Source organism: Typopeltis vanoorti, chromosome 9 (genome assembly GCF_054136105.1).
Source record: "Typopeltis vanoorti isolate ZY-2024b chromosome 9, IOZ_Tvanoo_1.0, whole genome shotgun sequence".
In the NCBI taxonomy this organism is placed as follows: domain Eukaryota; kingdom Metazoa; phylum Arthropoda; class Arachnida; order Uropygi; family Thelyphonidae; genus Typopeltis; species Typopeltis vanoorti.
Window position 1 is genome coordinate 83,504,552 of NC_143557.1, and position 22,343 is coordinate 83,526,894.

The 22,343-nt window shown below is 34.4% G+C and overlaps 1 protein-coding gene across 3 annotated transcripts in view; it reads right to left on the minus strand.

Annotated features, from left to right (window-relative positions):
• SPoCk (secretory pathway calcium atpase) overlaps nucleotides 1-22,343 on the minus strand; it is a 518,064-nt gene that overhangs the window by 229,499 nt on the left and 266,222 nt on the right. For all 3 annotated transcript variants that reach the window (XM_090398525.1, XM_090398527.1, XM_090398526.1), the window contains exon 13: nucleotides 1,347-1,436. In XM_090398525.1, the coding sequence (XP_090254651.1) occupies nucleotides 1,347-1,436 (90 nt within the window). The remainder of the gene's footprint in view (nucleotides 1-1,346; nucleotides 1,437-22,343) is intronic.

The window sequence follows — 22,343 nt, forward strand, 5'->3', positions numbered from 1 at the left end:
AGTGAGTGGGAGGGTTCATCTATGAGAGCTGAATTGCTCACAGCATTTGGGATCTGTATAAAGTTAGTAGCTGGGTGGCAGAAAAACAGGATCCCGAGTGGAATATAATGATAGTTTTTTTGTTTTTTTTTAGATGCTGAGGAAGTGGTTAATGTGATGTGTTCAGGTAAATGTTTAGTCCAAGTAGAGAAATTTGATCTTGTCTGGTGATGTGTATTATTACAGGTAAACTAAGAAAGAAGTTTTGCAAGAGTTACAAGAAGTTACTGCATTTTGCAGAATTTAAGGTGACCAGATTGTCATTGTGCCATTAAAAGATGATTACATGAGTGTTTGAGGTAGCACTGGTTGACAATGACTTTGAAGCTTGGGATGTCTGAGCACTGCATGGTTTGTCAAATGAGCAGGATGAACGGAGAGTACCATTACCAGCAAAGTTGTAAAAAGTATTAGTGGTAATTGAGAGTAAGTCATTTTTGTATAGTAGAAACAGTACTGAAACACTCCTGCATTGGTGGCCAAGCTTGAAGAAAAGAAGCCATCCACCATGACATGCACTGATCGACCACAGAGAAAGCTGGCTACTGAATTATGGAGGGACAGGTAGATCAAATGATAGCAATTTGCTTAGCCAGCCTTGATGCCATATGTGATCAAAAGATCTGGAAATGTCAAAAATGATAGCACATGTTTTTCTGAATCTTTCTATGGCATGTGTGTCCAGTGGTGGGCAATGTAGCATGAGGTTAGTAATGGACCGTGAATGGCAAAATCTATTTTGCTGAATTATAAATCAAAATGATGAATTACACAAATGGTCTAAGTAAAAACTTAATACCAATGAAATAAAAAGATGCTAATGGAAATGGAATGGACAGCAGAGAGATTTCAAGGTAGCTTTAATATGGATCCTGGAATGCAAAATGAAAAGCCTTAACTAGCTTTGCAGAAAATGACAAAAAAGAAGTACAGCAGGTTGGGAAAGATGGAGAGTAGAAGACAGAGGTAACCAGTGGAAACAGATTTCAAACCTTATGTACCATGAAGAAGATAAGTAATAAATATTTTGGATCATTTCTTAATGTAATATTTGCCACCCTGTTCAGTTGGATCTGGTTTCAAAAGCCTGAACGGTGTAGTATGGGTCTACATCTAAGTTGACACACAGACTTAATACATATCTGGGAAATTTATAATTAAGAAGACAAGCATAATAGTGTACTTTGAGGGGTTTTACATCCGTATTAAAATTAAATTCACTATTTACGGAATAGTTATAAAGAAATAATAGCAAGCACGTGGATAATTTTATATCATAGAATAAAACTGTAAATTCAAAAAAGAACCTTTTGGGCAGCAGCAATAAGAGCACCTTCTGTAGGTTGACCACGAAGTTGTCCTCCAACGATGTCGGCATTGTTGCAAATACATCCCACCTACATAAAATATATATGCATATACAGTATAAACAATTTCACAGAGATCATCTATGAGAATATTACTGGGTATAAGTTGTTTGATACATTTTGTAATTCTTGTTCAATAATGGTGACACCTAATAATACACTGAAGAACCACTGTATTTTCTATTATGTATATTATGCTATTATTGAATACAAAAGCAAATTTACCTGACCAGAAATAAAAACGTAATGACAGTAGTATGCAGCAATAAAGAAAGGGACTATTCTACTACAACAAAATCTTTCAACGAAAACAGCTTTACAGTCACATCCCATAAATGAATTGCCAATTGTATGTTTTAGTTGCATGCAAAAAACCTTGGTTTGAATTTTATATAAAATATGAAGAATCAAACAAAAGGATATCAGTATGAATGAGCTATGGAGGTTCTATCAAAAAACTTTTATCATGATCAAATTTTCATATTAATATTTAGTTCCTCTGATATAATTTCACCAGTTAATTTGTACCTCACACTTCAAGATTGCTATTTCGTCATGATGTGACATTGAAGTTACAACTAAATCATTAGTTCCCCCTCACCAAATATTCATTCCACAGACAGCATGATGTAACAAGAGGTATTCCATAATAGTGTTTTGTGTTGCCAACTGGTTAAAAAAAGAGGGAAGACATCTGTTAAAGTTACTTGAAGATTAGAAGTTGCATTCATCGAGGACAAATGATATGTAGAAGACTGCTTCAAAGAGACAGACAGCATGAAAGAAAAGGATGAGAAGTCGGTTCAATTTTGGAGTTGAACTGTGTATAGATGTTGACAACTGGCTGACTATGTTGGCTAGAGTAAAGTGAAAGAAATGACATATGCCGGATCAGTGAAGTGCTCATGAAAATACCCCCCATTGCAAATTTTACTGCTTCTCTCTTCATTAAGGTCAGCCTCGAAGCATTGCTGCTTAAAATCTTCGATTGTATGAAAAATATTTTCAAATTGTTTCTGTGAAATCTATTTTGGCTGACTTTCAGTGGGTAAATTTTCTTTATATTCTTCATGATCTTTCTGCTGTGCATCTAAATTTAGCAGGTCAGAATTGCTCAATTCTTCAGAATAAGAATTAACTCTTTGACGTTATCATTTTCAATCTTGTCAAAACCCAGTTTACACCCGATGTTGGCAATTTCCTCAACAACATTATCCATTTCATTTGAAAAGCCTCTAAAATCATTTGCACAATGTGGAAGAATGAGCTTCCAAACAGCTCACACATTTCTAGCAGTAATTTCATTCCAAGATCGATGAATATTTTCAACAGCAGATTGAACATTAAATTTCTTCCAGAATTCTATTAATGTCATAGAATTCTCTTCAGATGTTGCTTCTATTGCCTGTTTAAATGTTCTTTTTAGGTAGTATGCCTTAAAGGTTGCGATAATTCCCTGGTCCATAGGTTGTATAAGAGAAGTTGTATTTGGAGGTAAAAATATCACTTTAATATTCTCACACAATGAATCAAGAGAAGTAGGGTAACTGGTGTGTTGTCTAAAATAAGCAGAGCATTAAAATCAAGATTATTTCATTTGCAAAAATTCTCAACTGTTGGACGAAAATAACTTGTGAACCGTCTTTCGAATAAAGCTTTAGTAATCCATGCTTTCTTGTTAGACTTCCAAATAACAGGGAGGGAAGCCTGATTAATGCCTTGAGGGCCCTAGGATTTTTTACCCTATAAACTACCATGAGTTTTAACTTTAGATCGCTTTTGGCACTGCCATCTAATAGAAGAGTCATTCTATCCTTCTCAACTTTATAACCAGGCTGAGATTTCTCTGATTTGGCCAGAAAAATCTTGGAAGGTATTCATTTCCAAAAAAGGCAGGTTTCATCGACATTAAGTATCTGTTGGTCACAATAGCTCCTTCCTTCCACAATTTTCTTCAAAATCTCTGGATAATTTGCACCCAGCTCTTTATCTGCACTTATCTTCTCCTGTGATTCAAACATTACGTAGGCTATTTCTCGTTTTGAAATGCTCAAACCACCCAGCATTAGCGTGAAATCCTTCCTCTTTTCCATCATTGATAGCCCTTTCTTTCAAGGTTGCAAAGAGATTTAATGCTTAGCAGTAGCCGTTTTTGGTTGCAATCATTATAACATTTTGATTTCGAGTGGCCTGCATGCATGATGAACTTTAAGCAGCCTTACCTTTCTCTTGTATTCAACAGCTTTGCTTAAAATTGCTCTTGTAGTTGATTCGCCCATTTTGTGTTCTTCTCCTATCTTTGCTATGGACTCACCTTGTTCATTTTTCTTCATTATTTCAAGTTTTTCTTTCAATGAGATTACTTTTTGAATCTTTTTCATTCCACTTTTTTGCTCACTAATTCTTTTACTCATGATTAAAGGTTAGGAAAATACTTTAAAATAAAAAAGAAAGAAAAACAATTGCAAACGAGGCACAAGATATGATCAGCAAAATGCTATATAATTAGCAGACGACATAAATTTTGGTGATAAATTTGGAACATAGTGTAGTACTGTATGCCATTAAAAAATAACTTTGTAAAATGTTTTAAATCAGTAACTAAATTATTTCATCCTGTGAGCGATTTTTTAAAATAGTAAGCCATAAAAAAAATTTATAGATAGAAAATTTTTTAAATCTGTAACATTTATTTTCAAGATATATAGAGGTATATTAGAATTTTAGAGGCACATTAATTGCATCTGGGTATAGAAAAAAAAATGATGCACTAATCAGACATGCGTTAATCGAGGGAATGCTGTATATGGATCACATTATGAAAGATAGTGACGATAAACCTCATATTAGAATTGAGGATATCAAACTTAGCTTCTTTGCTTTATGCAGATGATGTACTTCTGATCACATCCAGTGCATTTTTCCAGGATTCTTAATTAAATATTGAATAACAGCTGCAAAAATTTGGCATAAAAATCAGATTTAAAAAAACAAAAGTATGAAAATAGGCAGAAGTATTGAAAACTTCAGATGTTCTAATGGAAAACCTAAGAAGAAGGGTGACATACTTGGCTATTTGCTGATGGAGCAAAGTTAGGAAGAGTGATAAAAGACATTTTCAATACAAGATTATAGAACAAGTAAAATCTTTCAGCTATTTTGTTAGTTTCAGTGAAGATAAAAAAAAGTTTCAGTGAAGATGGCTAATTAAATTTGGAAACAGACAACAGAATAAGCAAAGGTGGCATGGTGGGAACCTGACACAAATTTATATGGAATAAGAGAAAAAATTAGCCAAAACACCAAATTAACAGTATACAAGATAGTGTTCAAACCATTTTTAAGCTTTGGATCTGAGAGTGGGTTACAAAAAAGTAACTGATCAAAGATAAGAGACTCCAGATATGAGTTCTGAGAAAGATTAGGGGAGCAATGGCACCAATGAATGATAAATGCACATAAACACAAGCAAGATATTTAATTAACCAAATATTTCGGTCTGGAAATAACAGACCATCTTCAGTGATATTACAAGAACAGTTAAAAAAAAAAAAAAAAAACGAAGCTAGAAGAATACTAACAATAGATCGTTAAAAATAGAACACGCCACGTGATGTTATATCACTAAGTATTAAGTATAAAACGAAACATTTTGAAGTAGAGACATGATTGAAAAAAAAAAATAAAATAATAAAAATGAGTAATCTTGATTAGACTTTCCTGGATTTTTGATATAGATATACAGTAATTATGATTCAGGTTGGGACGATGGAGTAAGGCCTCCACGCTTTCCTTGAACAAACGTTTTAACCTATAACAGGATCTATGTAAGAGGCGAGTCCTGGACCAAAAGATGCTGTGGTCAGTTTCAATCCCGTGTTGAGCCAATCCAGACTTTTCAGGTTTGTTGTGAAGAATGGAGGATTGATGTTCTTGGATTCTTTTTTCAAGAGAACGTCCAGTCTGTCCAAAATAGGAAAGATCACAGTTGCAAGGAATTCGATAAACTCCAGGAAGAGATAAAGTTGGGCGTTTGTCTTTAGGAGAAGGAAAATGAGAAGACAATTTGTTAATAGGTGAATACGTAGTTGTTAAATCATATTGCTTTAAAATTCTTGCGATCGGTTCTGAAATACCGGAGATATAAGGAATAGGCACTTGATGTATTGAAACTTTGTTTTGTTGAGGATTATAAGAATTGAGAAGATGTTGAGTACTTTTTTTAGAAAAGCCATTGAGTTTCATGTGTTGTTAGATAGTAGAAAGTTCTTTCTGTAGATAATCAAAAGTAGAACAATTAGTTTTGGCTCTTCTGATGAGGCATTTTATAATTCCTGTTTTTTGACAAGGATGATGGGCTGATTCTTTAAGAATATAACGACCTGTGAACATTGGTTTCCTGTATACTGTAGTTGTAAGAATATTTGAAGGTGACCGGATGAGGAGAACGTCTAAAAAAGATAACTGGTTTTCTTCTATTTCCATAGTAAACTTCATACGACGATGCAAGGAATTAATACTGTTTAAAAAAGAAGGTAAAGAGTTTTTGCTGTGAGGTCAAATAGCAAAGATGTCATCTATATATCTTACCCAAATGGATGGTTGAGGGAAAATAGATGAGAAGAGGACTTTTTCTAAATGTTCCAAATAAAAGTTGGCTAAAGCAGGAGAAAGAGGACTTCCCATGGCCTTTCCTTCTACTTGGCTGTAAAATTTATTTTGACATACGAAATATCCAGAATGTATTACGAAATCGAATAGTTTTATAATGTCTTGAGGAAAGATGTCAGCAAGTAATTTTAAAGTTTCCTTGAGAGGTATATTGGTATATAAAGATTCTATATCAAAGTTAACCATAAGATCTGTAGGTTGTAATGAGACATTTTTTTTATTTTTCTAAGAAATCTGAGGAGTTTTTTAAAAAAGAATTAAAGTTGCCAATGTAAGATTTCAATAATTTAGTTAGATATTTGGCTATACGGTAAGTAGGAGAATCAATACAATCTACTATTGGACGAAGAGGATAGTCAATCTTATGGATTTTTGGAAGGCCATAAAATCTAGGAGGTCTTGCAAAATGAGTTTTAAGTCTTTCAATCGTGTCTTTATCTAAACGGATGACTTCATTTAAGAGAGAATTTAATTTCTTTAGTTGTCTGGTGGTTGGATTATAATCAATTTCTTGATATGTGGAGCGATCTCAAAGCAATAGAGAAAATTTTCTTCTGTAATTTGCTGAGTCCATAACTACTGTTGCTTTTCCCTTGTCAGCTTTGGTGATAATGAGGTGATTATTTTTTCTCAAGGACTGTAAAGATTTCATTTCAGAAGGAGATATGGTGGAAGGAGGAAGTTTGGCCTTAAGTAGAGAAGAAGTGACTTCTAAGCAAAAAGCATTAGCTTCATCACTAGTTAGATGATTGAGATTCCTTTCAATGTTAACTAGGAAATCTAAATATGGTATCTTATTTGGAACAATAGAAAAATCATGTCCTTTTGACAGGATGAGGGTTTCACTTTCAGTCAAAGGACGTCCGGATATATTGACAATCCAATTATCTGGAGTTATGAAGGGCTTGGATTGTCTAGACAAAAGAGCTTCATATTTACGGTTAAGATGTTGACTTAGTTTATTATAAGCACGTTGATTAGAATGTTTAGCCACATTTACAACTATGTGAGAAAGATGTGGATCCAAATTTGTGGAAATATAGGTGCGCAGATCAGAAATGTGATGACTGTGAATAGCAAGGTCACGTTTAGCACCTTTAAGTTGATTACGGATTACAGATAAACTAGTGTTCCAGTAAATATTATGAGCTCCAGGAGATTTTATTGTTTCTTTAATCTTAGCGAAATTGGGAATAATCTTGTTGTCACGGCACTTTTTTAAGAAATTGATCTTTGCTCGTAACCTACCTTGTATAACTGAAAGTTTTCCTAATTTACCAGTTAGTTTGGTAGCATTTTCCCCAAAAATTTCCAGACCGAAGTATTTGGTTAATTAAATATCTTTTTTGTGTTTATGTGCATTTATCATTCAGTCTTATGTCACAAGTATCCTTAAAACAGCAATGGCACCAATGACAATATCATTCTAAAAATGAAGATTTTATTAGGTAAAGAACTTGCTGTTGTTAGCATTTAGTAATGTGTTAGCAGAGCTAATCTCAGGAGGAATAGTCACTTAAACAGAAAGGCTACTAATTGTGTAGAACTGTGACAGTTCTAATAATGACTATTGCAAAAGCTTGATTTGAACACAACAGTGGGATTGCGTAAGGATGCTGAAGGAATATGCAGAAGAATTAGTGTTGTGCTAAATACGATTAACCACAAACACAATTTCTAATTATTATATTTACGGCTATTTTGCCTGCTTCTGTTTAGGAGTACCCCTGTTTAAATGTCATTGGCTTTTTACTCACAGATTCTTAGGGCATTGTAGATGTATATTTACCAATAAATATATGTAGCATAAAGGAAGAGAAATTTGCACATATCTTTTTCTGGGTGTTGTGGCTTTTCTTCTTTCAGCGATGTCCAAACTACTGTGTGTGTGGGGGGGGTATTAGGCAATGTGGGAGAATTAAAATAGAAATGGGAAAAAGCCCGGGTTTTTTTGAATAATATATATATACATATATATTATAAGGGATGGGCGGAGCTTTTTTTTAAATATTTATATAGGGTGGGAAAGGGTGAAAGGGGTTGAAAACAGCAACTGATTTTTAGAAAGGGGGGGGGGTTGACAGGGTGCAGTCCGTTTCGACTACTCTTGGTCGTCGTCTGAACACATGGAGGGAAGTGGATCTTCCTCCATGTGTTATAAATATTAAAAAAAAAAAAACGCTCTGTCCATTCCTTATAATATATATGTATATATATTATTCAAAAAAACCCGGGTTATTTCCCATTTCTATTTTAATTCTCCCACATTGCCTAATATCCCCCCCCCCCAACACACATACATAGTAGTTTGGACATCGCTGAAAGAAGAAAAGCCACAGCACCTAGAAAAAGGTATGTGCAAATTTCTCTTCCTTTATGCTACATATATTTATTGGGAAATATACATCTACAATGCCCTAAGAATCTGTGAGTAAAAAGCCAATGACATTTAAACAAGGCACTTCTAAACAGAAGCAGGCAAAATAGCCGTAAATATAATAGTTTGTTAAGAGGAGTAACATGGGAGTTTTCCCAGAAATAATATCCACAATTTCTAATGATTGGAAGGAGAGCAAGATAACTCTGTTACACAAGAATGAAGAGACAGAACAAATTATATGGTCAGTGTGCTGGAGAGATTAATTAGGATTCATATGTAGAGCTGATTAATAGCACTTTAATCCTCTACAAATGACAGTATTGCTTTGTGAAGAGTAAGTCTTACTTTAGTAAACTGTTCAGGTTTTATAATAGAGCAACTGCAGAGTTGGATAAGGAGGAATGGATATAAAACAATACTTTTGGATTTTGCCAAGGCATCTTGGTATGCAAAAGATATGCAAAACAGGCTTATGATATGGATAGGATAATGGCTGACATACAGGTATCAGATATTTGAATGTATGGAGGAGAGACTGAGTCTAAGAAGAAGGGTGACATACTTGGCTATTTGCTGATGGAGCAAAGTTAGGAAGAGCAATAAAAGACATTTCCAATATAAGATTATCTGGTTCTGTGGACAAATGACAAGGAATATTAGTTCAACACTGCTATGATGGCAAATTACTACTTGGATCTTCAGATTAAAAACACGCCTCTCATTAGCCATATACCACAAAATCCACATACATCGTTACATGTTGCTTTGACTCACACTATTCAGGGAAAACAAAAAAAGTATGAAAAATGCTATATTATTTTGCTAAAACTACTCCAAAAAGGATGAAGATAACCAATAAAAAAACTTAATTTCCTTATGGAACAATTTCAATCATCATCAAATTCTTAACATGTACTTTCAAGGGGAGGATGTACCACACCATTACAAACTTCTTATCAACAATTTTTCTCTAAATTAATCTGTGAAGACTTTAATATTATCAGATCTTATAATACTATTTTTTTTTATATAACGAAACCTTTTAAATACATGTGTTTCTTTTAATTATAATACTATATCACTCCACGTAGAGCTACCATAGCTCAGTTGGTATAGACAAAGCCCTTTGGTCAGAAAGACATGGGTTCAATTCCCATCCATAATGTGAGAAATCTTTATCTGGTCTCTTTTGACTAAAGGTGAGTTAGCCAGCCTCATATGAAGGTAGAGAGTTTTTTTTTTCACCTGGAAACTGATTTTTCATCCCTCAGAACAGACAAACTGACTAGTGAACACATACAGATTTAGAGTCAATAAAATACATACTTAATCCCTCACTAGGAGGGTCTCAACCAGTCCTAAGAGATGGTCGAGGAATGGGGAGAACTCGACATGAATAAATACAAACTTCACTTAGATCACGGTCTTCCTCTGGGTCTTTTCTTACCATCCTGGCAAAGAATACTTGTTTTGCCAACCTTCTTTCTCCCATTCTGTTTAAGTGACCATAGCACCTGAGATTAGTTCTATTAACACATTCCTGAATGCTAACAATGTCAGGTTCTTTGCTAATACCCTCATTTTTAATATGATACTGTCACTGATGCCATCTGTTCGCTCCCCCTGATCTTTCTCAGATCTCTCATATATCTGGTCTTCAGTCCGATTAGTTGTTATATTTTTAAGCCATCTCTCAGATCCATAAGTTAAAACTGATCAGTCTGATTAGTTATATGTTTAACCCATTTCACAGATCCATAAGTTAAAACTGGTCAGTCCGATTAGTTGTTATATTTTTAACCAATCTCTCAGATCCATAAGTTAAAACTGGTCTGAACAATATTGTCTTGTACACAGCTAGTTGAGTATTTTTGATTAATCTCTCTCTTATTCCATATAAAGTAATTATATTTACTTCTTACTATACCAACTTTGTTAATTCTGTTGTCTATTTCCATATTTAATTTGCCATCTTCACTAAAAATTGTGCCTAAATAATTGTTTTGCTTATTCTATAGGTTCTCCATTGATATAGATGAGTTTTCAATACTTCTGCCTTTTCACTGTTTTTATTACTGATTTTCAAATCAAATTTGTTACAGCAGTTATTAACTTTAGTTAGGGAATCCTGCAGAGTGCACTGGTTTATTAAGAAATATAACATCTGTTGAATAAAGTAAAAAGCTGAGATTAACTTCTCTAATTTGGAATCAGGTTTAATACCACTTTTCTTCATAATGTGATCCATATGGATGATAAATAACAGTAGAGATAACATGCATCCTTGTCTCATAGCTTATTTAACATCAAACCATCTTCCTGTACCTCCTTCAATTCTAACTGTTTACTCACAATTCAAATAAATAACCATGTATTGCTCAATATAAAGTCCCATTTACACCATATAATTGTAGCATTTTGAACAGCTTTTCATTTCACTTGAATGGCTACAGTAACAGTTATTTAAACTGAATATTTAACTACTATAGAAGAAATAGGCACATAGAAATATTAGTTGTGATTCCATAAGTTGGCTCGGTCTACAACCATATTGAAAGCAGGCTACATTTATGCATGCCATGAAGTGCTAGTCACTATTGCAAAATACAGCCAGTGAAATATCGCAAGGTCTTATATAACTGTGACAAAACTTATGTGATACAAACTAGAAAATCTGTTCAAGCAAATACTTTAGGTGATGCTTTACATCAGACCCTAATAACAAGTGGATTTTATAAAATGAAGAGTTAGACTCAAACAACATCTGCAACCTAGTAAGAGCAGATTATAAAAGAGTATTTAAAGAAATAACTTGTAGTTATCTGCCATTTTATGGAATGGCAGGGAAGAAAAACACAAAACAATCTGGTGTACAGTATATTATGATAGTGCTACATGATTACATTTAAATTATATTAATAATCTAAATTAGAAGCTATTAAGCTTCCAATTACCAACAATTTTTCCACCAAATGATTCTGCTATTTCTCAGGACTCCAATACTGTCAAATAATTCATTTTGGTTGAAAGTTTATTTTTCAGTTGGTTAGACTATAATAAATTTAGTTCAATCCTTTATCCAAGTGTTCTCTAAATCCAGAGTAATTTAATAAAAAGGTGGCACACCGTTTGGCAAATCCTATAGGTAGAGATAACCTTGCTAATGCTTCTGCCTGGTATCTCCACTTGGGCCTGGCTCCAACAGAAGAGACCTCAATAAAAACTAGTCTGGGTAGTGGCCATTCCCTTAATGCATAACATTATACATGTCCGCAAGGAGAAGTGTTTTGCATTATGGGAGATACTGAGATAGGAGTGATGTTAGCTTGCTCCACCTTTGCAATGAGTTGCACCACCTTACACCAGTCCTGAAGATACTTTCAGGCGCAAACTTTGTTTGCTCACACTTGGATAAAGGATTAAACTAAATTTATTATAATTCATTTTGGTCTTCTAAGGCATTGCTAAAATGCATCACTATGTTTTGCTAAACTTTCGGTTCTTATTCTGCTTAAGCCCACCTTAATATAGACCTGTTCACAGACTGTTGAATGCTAACAATACCGACTTCCTCTCTCAGTGGCAGAAGCATATTAAAATCAAGCTATTTCTTGATTTTTAATATGATTTTACAAAGAAATGACATAATAATAGTCTGATTATCCAGTGGCAAATGGCAAAATCATATTTCTTGGTTTTTAATATTATTTTATCACCGAGAATGATACTGTTCACTCTAATTTTCTTAGAACACTAATATCCGAGTTCTTTATTTGGATCAACTACTATGTTATTTCTAACCTGAATCTCAGATCAAGTTAAAATCAGTTAGAACAATATCTTGAATGCCTTTAGTTTAGTATTTCGGCGAATTTTGCTCTTATTTCATATAAATTTATTCATGTGGCTTGCCACCATATCAGTCATCTATTTCCATGTTTAATCTTCAATAAAAATGGTGGCTAAACAGTCAATATCAGCTATAATGAACCCAGTTTGACTTGTAGACCTTTTATTGATTAAAAAAAATTACTCTGACACGTTTCATTGTCTCTCTTTATGGCTGACAGCATCTTCAGGAAGATATTTAATAAATAAACAAAAGTTCTCAAACATTTCCAACAGCAGTTAATTCCATCAATGTAAGCTTATAGAAAAGTGTACAGATCAAATGTGAGTTTACAGATAAGTCATTGTTTTAATGTATAATTCATATTTTTTTGATAATTACTGGTCATAGTATCCTTGTGTAGGATTGCATAATTGAGCATGTTTTATTTTTTGTGATATATTTATACTGTGTACAATATATTTATACTGTGTACAATACATAAATAGTACTATTTGTGATGCTGACGAGAATGAGAACAATGGTGATCAAGACTTTTGCAAAATGTATTGTGTGAGAGCATTGGCACATGTGTGCATGCACGAACACTATGTATTTGTTGCTGAGAGAAAGTGTATTCTTTCAGCAAAGTGTAGCGTGAGCATGAGAGTAGAGAAACAGATTGTCATAGATGCTTTATGAGCCAGAAATGTGAGACTTGTAGGAAGCAAGAAAAGAAGTAACAGAAGTTAATGCTGAAAGCTGTGAAACAAGTGTTGTAGTGAATGGAGTTATGGGCTTAAATTTAAATGATAATGAAAGAAATGTGGAATAAAGTATTAATGAGGCAACAGAAAGCAGTGGTATGATAATGTATGCAAAATTTAAACCAACGGGCTATAAGATAGCATGTGCGATAGGTAGCAAGGATGAAAGTGTGATTGACCTGGTTGAGAGAGAGCGAAGAGCAGTGAGAAAGTAATTCAGGATAAGAAAATGAGGTTGGTGAACATGAGACAAGAGATGAAGCAATTGTGGAGAAATGAAGAGAATAACAACAGGTATGTACAAAAGAGAGAGAGAGAGAGAGAGTGAGAGGATGACAAGAATAAAAGATGGCATTGTGAAAGAGGTGTCCAATGATTTGAGAATGGATATATAGGGCTCAATTATGAGAGGTGTGGTTAATGAGAAGATGCATAAGGTTTGCTTTATGGGGGGTTGATTCAGCAGAGTGACTGAAGCACTAGATATGAGGAAGAAACAAACAAAAGTGTTGGTAGTGGTAGTAGGCACAAATTATCTGGATGGCAATAAGGAGATTATAAGGACAGATATCAGGACGTGGTTAAGAAGAGTAAAAGATAACAGTGTGGTAGGAAAGGTAGTCAGCATGTTGATCTGGTATGATAGTGATGAGTTGAGATGGTAAGCCAAGATTTTGAATGGGATGCTAGCAGATTGGAGTGAAGAGAAAGGAATTCATTTTGTGAATGTGTCGGATGAAGCTGTATAACAGAGATGGACTATATTTAAATGGATTTGGTGTGAGTCAGCTGGAGAAATTGCAAGAGAGAATAATGACTGAAGTGAGTGAGAAAGGGATGTGAAAGACTTGAAGCAAGAGGTGACATGGAAGTAGAGGAAAGCAGGATAGTAGAGTTCGTGAATGCAGAAGCGAGTGGCATGAATGAAAGAATGAGAGAGATGGAACACAAGACAAACAGGGAAATGGAGCATCAGGGTAGATAGGAAGCCACTGTGAAAAAAGTAGATGATGGATACAGAAGCAGGTGTGTGTGTGTGTGTGTGTGTAACAAGTAAGACGGTTCGATGAGGATGACATTCTGAACAGAGATGAATAGATGGATATGATGTTTTCATGAGGACAGGCAGTGCAGAAGCAGAGAGGAGATGCTGTCAAGATAGCAGAGGACTTATCACCATCTAACATGGAGATCAAAGGTGTGAGCCACAGGTGAAAAAAAAAAAAAAAACGAAATATCTACTTGGGTTATTATTTTAATGGCTAATATAGTGATATCTTCATTTATATTTGTTATTGTTAAAGATATTGTCTATTTACTTGTATCTTTCTTTCACTCTTCCTTTTATATTTATTAATCTTTTCTTTCTTACTTTCTTCACTGATATAATATACTAATATACTTCCTTAAGAGTACCTTACTCAACTCTACCTAGGAATGATTCCTTTTCGGACACTGGCAAATTTATTTTTTATTGCTGCGCCAGCCGGAGTCCTATAATATGAGCTTATTCAAAATTCAGGGAATATTCCTAGGTTAATTGGCATTCATACTAATATACACTAAATAGATACTGGTACTAATTGCAATCGTGGCCAATAATCTATAACTCAAACACTTTCATTAAATTCCCTCCCTCTATGGTTCTAAATTTTTGCAAGTGGTAATTTGAATTCTCGAAATCAGACATGAGTCAGGCATATACAACAAAACATGTTTATTGGAACAAATTACACTTTACAACTATAATTGGAATAGGATACTAAGCTTTTCAAAATCTCTTGCTAAGTTAGTTACTTAATGCTAATTTTACAAAACACTCACAGATCAAATTGCTAATCACACATAAACTATAAAACATTAAAACTAGCTAACCATGTTATTCTAAATCAAACTCTTATTGCATGCTACATTTTAAAACATTTTACAACCATTACTATTCTGGTATAGTTCATCTACAAAATTAAAAATTCACATATAATCTCAGTCACATGCAGCTAAAATTTCACTTCTGACATTCCTTTGTTCAGCAGAATTACTCTATCTCAAAATACAAATCCTTATTATAGTCCACTAAGAATTGTCCACTTAATATAATCTAACATTAAATTCTGTCTCATTCAAACACATAGTAAAAGTCTTTATGTTACCCAATCTTTTTCCGAAGGTCTGTTAACGGCCACGTGCTGTTCGGGTCCTCCTTCGATCGGTTGCTTCTGCAATAGGCTTACGACTACGCCGTCCGTTTTACATTCTTCCGGACTCGAACTTCTCACTGCCTCGATACAGTGTTGTCTCTGCTCCTACTTGAGTGGGACATCTGGCGACTGGCACAATTTCTGTGAGGGCCGGTGATTCGCATGCTGCTCGTCATTGAATCTTGTTCAGCTTACTCAGAATGCCTGTCCTCTATCCGGCATTATGGGACCCTCTCGCTTGTCCCTACTCCGTCCGCTAGTCAGGAATCCTCGAGGTGAAGTCAGGAACAACCAGAAAAAAGCCTCGCATTATCGCGCGCATTGCCTTACATTTTGTCCCTTCTTTTCCACATGATCCTTAGTTTTCGTGCCCTCAAGATGATCCTCAAAGTCCTAGCTGCCATTAGGTGCTGTATTCTAGGGAATCCTGCTTGCGTCACCTTCCTTGTAAGTTGTAGCTTGCGGCATTACGGCCGATACGTGCGTATGTAACTCGACCTTTGCACTTGTACTCTTAACTTCTTTGGCGACTTATTAAGTTTAAGACAGCTTAATGGGACAAGCTGTCTTAAACTTGAAAGTTTATTTTTCACTTGGTTAGAGTATAATAAATTCAGTTTAATCCTTTATCCAAGTGTGAGCAAACAAAGTTTGCACCTGAAAGTATCTTCAGGACTGGGGTAAGGTGGTACAACACCAGGACAACTCGTTGCAAAGGTGGAGCAAGCTACCAACACTCCTGTCTCAGTATCTCCTATAATGCAAAACACATCTCCTTGCAGATATGTCTAATATTATGCATTAAGGGAAGGGCCACTACCCAGACTAGTTTCGACCTTTATTGAGGTCTCTTCAGTGGGAGCCAGGCCCAAGTTGAGATACCAGGCAGAAGCATTAGCAGGCCATCTCTACCTATAGGAGTTGCCAAATGGTGTGCCACCCTTTTTTTTAATAAATTACTCTGGATTTAGAGAAAGATGTTGAAAGTTTATTTTTCACTTGGTTAGAGTATAATAAATTTAGTTTAATCCTTTATCCAAGTGTGAGCAAACAAAGTTTGCGCCTGAAAGTATCTTCAGGACTGGGGTAAGGTGGTACAACACCAGGGCAACTCGTTGCAAAGGTGGAGCAAGCTAAAAAGGGTGGCACCCCATTTGGCAACTCCTATATGTAGAGATGACCTGCTAATGCTTCTGCCTGGTATCTCAACTTGGGCCTGGCTCCCACTGAAGAGACCTCAATAAAGGTCGAAACTAGTCTGGGTAGTGGCCCTTCCCTTAATGCATAACATTAGACATATCTGCAAGGAGATGTGTTTTGCATTATAGGAGATACTGAGATAGGAGTGTTGGTAGCTTGCTCCACCTTTGCAACGAGTTGCCCTGGTGTTGTACCACCTTACCCCTATTGGATCCTACTTCGTCTTAATCTGTACCTTGGATCCGACATGTTATTTACTACGATGTTCTTAACCTAAAAATAGTTGCTAGTTGGTTTCTAATTCAAATATAGAGAAAATTTATATTTAAAGACTGCGCCACTCTATATCTGAATTAGTTCAAGAATTGAAGAAAAATCAACCCTCAACTATTTCTCCTTAATATATATACTGGCTGAGTATATTCGACTTACTTAATTTACCCGCTTTGGTTCGAATATTTTATGAATGGTGCAGTAAAAGAGATTCAGGCAAAATACAACTTTTGATAAACAAAAACAAACATTTAATATAAGCTATATAACACATACATAAATTCTACTTCTAATTTAAACAATAAAAACAAGTCAAACATTAAGCCAAGTCAATCACATTAGTTCAACCTTCCAAGCCTTCACATACACTTTCTCAGCTTCTGAGTTACAAAGTTCCTACACATATATAAATATAATAGAACTTCCTATCTAATCAGTTTTCACACACTTCTCAGTCATGCTATAAGTTCAAAATATCGCAGGCACTAATAGTTGAAAATATCTCTCTACATTCTTAACTTCAACTCTCAATCACGAAGAGTTTCCACAGTTGAGATTAGGTTAAGCGTAGCGTAATTAACACTCAATTCTTCAAGCATTGAAATAATACACTAAGATAGTCCTTACCGGAAATAGTTCCTAGTACATCAAATACGTTGTGAGCAAACTTTTAAATTATTTTTATTTCACTTAAGAACACATCTACAAGACTTATCCACAGTTATAATTAAAACACTATCAATCGCGCTTCAGAAATCCAGACCTCAACTGCAGGGTACTTCAACTATCCTTGTTACCACTCATAAACTAATTAAAACACTGTGCGGTTCTCCTTAGGGCAAATCGGAAATAAGCCACAACTCTAGACCAACTGGGTTTATTCAGAATTCTTCCTTGAACGTCCAGCTTTTTATATTATCCGATTACAGCATCAATTTCCCTTTTATTATTACTGCTGGCTTCACTTTCAGCTAACTATAAAATTCACTTCGTCCTTGCTCACTTATAAAAATTATCCTCTTAACTCCTGCCCTTAAGAACCTTTCATTTACTTCTACTTCTCTAGTTTATGCCCTTGCTTCCTTTCACTTCCAAGTTTCCGTCCCAACTCCCTCTTGTTACCTTTTATATTTTTTTATTATTCTTTTTCCAGCCCGCGCTCGTTTATTTCACGCGTTTCCATGACAACAAATAAACGTAAACATTTTCGCTAACGTTACATAAGGTTATACCACTACATTCAGTTATTACATAACGTTAAACTTTCACAAACAAGAATAAATAGAATATTTGCATTTCAATAAATGCGTAGTTAAATTACAAATACAAGTTCTTATAATATTGACATAACAATAAATAAAATAGCTTAATAATATTTAATACAGAATACAACTTATTCTGTATTAAATTACTATTAATAAAATCTTATTACTATTAACACATATCTTTGATTAAACAATTAAATATTAGATATAATTAAGGTAATTACATGATATCAAATTATAATTTAAGTTATTTACATTAAATAATATTTACAAATGTAGCCTTTGTGATGGAAGATCATGTTGGATTCTGAAGCAAATAATAATTACTCTAATATCTACATAATCAGAATCCAACATTCCAGTCCTGACGATACTTTCAGGCACAAAGTTTGTTTGCTCACACTTGGATAAAGGATTAAACTAAATTTATTATGTCTTAAACTTATTTACAATTACAAATTCATTAATCCAATAATCCTTCAATTTAGTTTTCAACTACAAGATTTTTCTAGTGCGATTTACATGTTATTACACAACTTCCTATACAACATAAATTCAGAACTGTGTGCTGTTAACCAGGTATTATCTGAGTTAGCCAAATTCTTATGTTAGATTCTGAATGAATAATTTCTTGAAGTTCGTCCATTCAGGATCTAACAATAGCCCACTTTCATTTAGGAGTGCCCCTTTTTTAACAATGTCATTTGCACCAAATCTTAGGGCATTACTGAAATGTTATAAAACTAATATATGAAGAATAAAATGGGAGGAAAATTTGGATATACCTTTTTGGATGTGCCTTCATCTGCTGTTAAAGGTTTTTTTTGGGGGGGGGGAGTAGGGATAAAGTAATGTGGGAGGAATTATTTGAAAAAACCCGGATTTTTTTATATGTATAATAATATTATTATTAAGGGTGGGTAGAGAGCATTTGGGGGGAAGGGGGGATAAGAGAAGGATCTGAAGATAGAAATCATTTCTATCTTCAGATCCTTCTCTCATCCCCCCTTCCTCCCAAATGCTCTCTACCCACCCTTAATAATAATATTATTATACATATAAAAAATCTGGGTTTTTTTTCAAAAAATTCTCCCACATTACTTTACCCCCCCCCCCCCCAAAAAAAAAAACCACTTCCTTTAACAGCAGATGAAGGCACATTGCTGGGATAAGGAGACAGAAAACAACATCCAAAAGCATATGTCCAAATTTTCCTCCTATTTTATTCTTTATATAATTTGTAATGCCCTAAGATTTTTGGGTAAAGAGCCAATGACATTGTAAAAAAAGGGGCACTCCTAAATGAAAGTAGGCTATATTAGCCATTAAAATAATAGTTTACTTTAGAGGAGTAACATGGGAAATTTTCTCATAAATAATACCTATAATATCTAGTTGGGTGTTACTGTAGACCTGGTAACGTGGAGGACAGTGAGAAGGAAATATATAAGCAAATCAGTCTAGCTAATAGAGAAAAGGGTGATCATTATGGATAATTTAATTATGGAAATATAGACTGAATGAAGAGACAGCATCTGAGAGTAAAGAATGAATTTTTTTGAATTTTTCTTTGAATTTTGTCGAGAAGATTCAAAACCCCTCAAAGGCAGAGTTCCTTCCAATCTCCATTCAGGTTCGATTCGATGACTTCATTTTCTGAGAATCTCTAATGGTTTTTATAGCATCCAGAATGCTAGATTTTTTACGAACTCTTGGAATATTTTCTCCACATCTGCTGCCTTTTATCAGTTTTTCAAATGTTTCGCAAAAGTATGTGATATTTGGACAAAGGAAACTATGTTATGATATCCTTTCTTTGTAGATTTTAGTTATATATTAAACTAAAGTTTTTATTCAAACATGGTAGTTGTCTCCATAATTTTCAAAAAATGCATATGTTATGATATCTTATATTGTTTTAATAAAATAAAATAACACATTTATATTAGTCATAAAAGCAGGGGTCTAATGTATTGTTCTTTTTCTTATTTCCTAAATAAATAACTCCTAATATCCACTATAGCAACACATTCCCCCCATAACTATACATATTCCACACTGTCTCTAAAACTCCTGTTCCAAATAGGAATTAAATATAACATTGATTTGACAGTCAAAATCTTCACTGATAAGCAAGAATATGCTCCTTCCCCTTTTGCTAAGTGTTCTTCTGATACCTTATATATAGGCTATATGATAAGATCTGGCATAGTGGACTTCTAATCAAATTATCATCATATGGTCCATCTCCCACCATTTATAAATGGGTTGCCAGTATTCTCATGGGTTGTTTGCTGCATGCAATGGTGGACAATATTTTCTCTTCGATTTCTGTACCAACATAGCCATTCCTATGGGCTCTGTTATATCACTTATCCTCTCCATCACATACATAAATGATATTCTCTCACTGAATTCAGATCCTATCTATAGTTTTGCTGATAATAGCACTGTTCCATTCCTCCTACTGATGTAAGAAACTTGTGCTCAGACATCTCAATCTTCAAGATGTTCTACAATCTAAAATGCAGTGATGGCAAAGTAATCAACCTTTGCTTCTTCCAAAACAGTTCTTTTTTCTTCCTCTCCAATTCCCCTCTCTCTTTGATAATACTTAGCTCAAAATTCTATACCAGATTTCCTTATGGACTATCACTTAACCGGCCACCTTTTTATCTAAAAACATTACTTTCAACAGTAAAACAGTGATATAAGATGTGTGATATAAGAAATGATCTCACATTTGAGATGGAGCACCAAAAACCTCTCTAAAATTCCATTTATTTATCATTAATATTCCACAGGACTCTCCAAATTCACAATAACTATCATACCTCTCCAAAAAAAAGCATTTACCACAGAAGCACTCACAGTACAGTCCTAGAGCCTTCATTAACCATAGGGATGACTCCTTGTTCTGCTTCCTTTAGCAAAATGCTGAAAAAATTCCTTTGGATCAATCCTACACAACATTTTCAGTAAATTAAATGTTTATATCATCCCCTCTTTTCTACCTATCAACTAGCTTCTATCATCCACAAACTTTCACTATCCTGGTTACTCACCTCTGGAATTTAGCAAACAATCTAAAAAGTGCACATAACAGCCTACTAATCAAAATGCAACAAACGGATATTAGCTGACTCACTGATGACAGGAAGTAAAAAGAGTCAAACTGTTAGGAGTGGGACACCACGTGGTTTAGTGATATGACTCCCATTGTTTAATATATTCATAAATTATTTTTGTTCAAATATAAAGTGAAATTTCTCTCTTTGCTGATGATGTTAAATTGGGTAGTTCTTAAAATGTGCAGAGTGAACAGGAAAGTAGGATTTAAAAAGTAACAGACAATTGCAAGTACAACTTGTTAAGAAGACCATTTTATATGACTATAAGTTGAACAGACAGGCTTTAGAAAATTAACAAATAAAAGAATTTTAATATTTTGGTTAATATGGAATTTCAGAAAATGTACTGATAAGATAGCTTATTATGGAGTTTAATAGAATAAATTATTATTATTATCATCATAACAGTGTCTCCATGGAGTCAAAAGACTCATCACGGGAGACCCCACATTGACACAATAACCATTATTTACACAATACCTATTATACTTCTCCTTAAATTCATTCAGACGAAACATTCACAACCACCTCTGGCAACGCATTCCATCCCTTGACAACCCTCCAAGTAAAAAATCTAGTCCAACACCTTTAATAACCACATTCTTACATAATCTCCAGGGATGGCCCCTCGTTCTCTCCCTTCCTGCACTGGTCTTAAAAATGTCATCAGTATCCATCCTGTAAAATCTTTAATAATTAATATGCTTCTATTATATCTCCTCTCCTACGTCTATCAGCTAGTTTTTGGAGCCCACAGATCTTCAATCTATCCTCGTAGGGAACATCCCATAGACCTGTAACAATCTTTGTAACCCGCCTCTGAATCCTCTCCACCATTTCTTCATCACCAAGAAATCCAGGTGACCAGATCTGTGTACAAAGACCAAATGTGGTTTTATTAATGTCTTATAAAGTGGAACAATAACTTCCTTATCCCTGATTGTCAGTGTGTTCTTCCACAACCATGTAATATGATGTGATGTTTTAGCAATCTTTGCAATATGCCCTTTAAATTTAAGTTCTCTGTCCACAATAACTCCCTTGCCTCGTCAACTTCTTGCAGTTCAGTTCCATTAATATAGTAAACAGCATGTGATCTCATCCTCCCGAAATGCATCACCTTACACTTAGCCACATTAAATTGACAGCCATTTATCTTAGTCCATACCATCAGCCTATTTAAGTCATCCTGCAAGATACTTACATCATCTGAATTGACTATC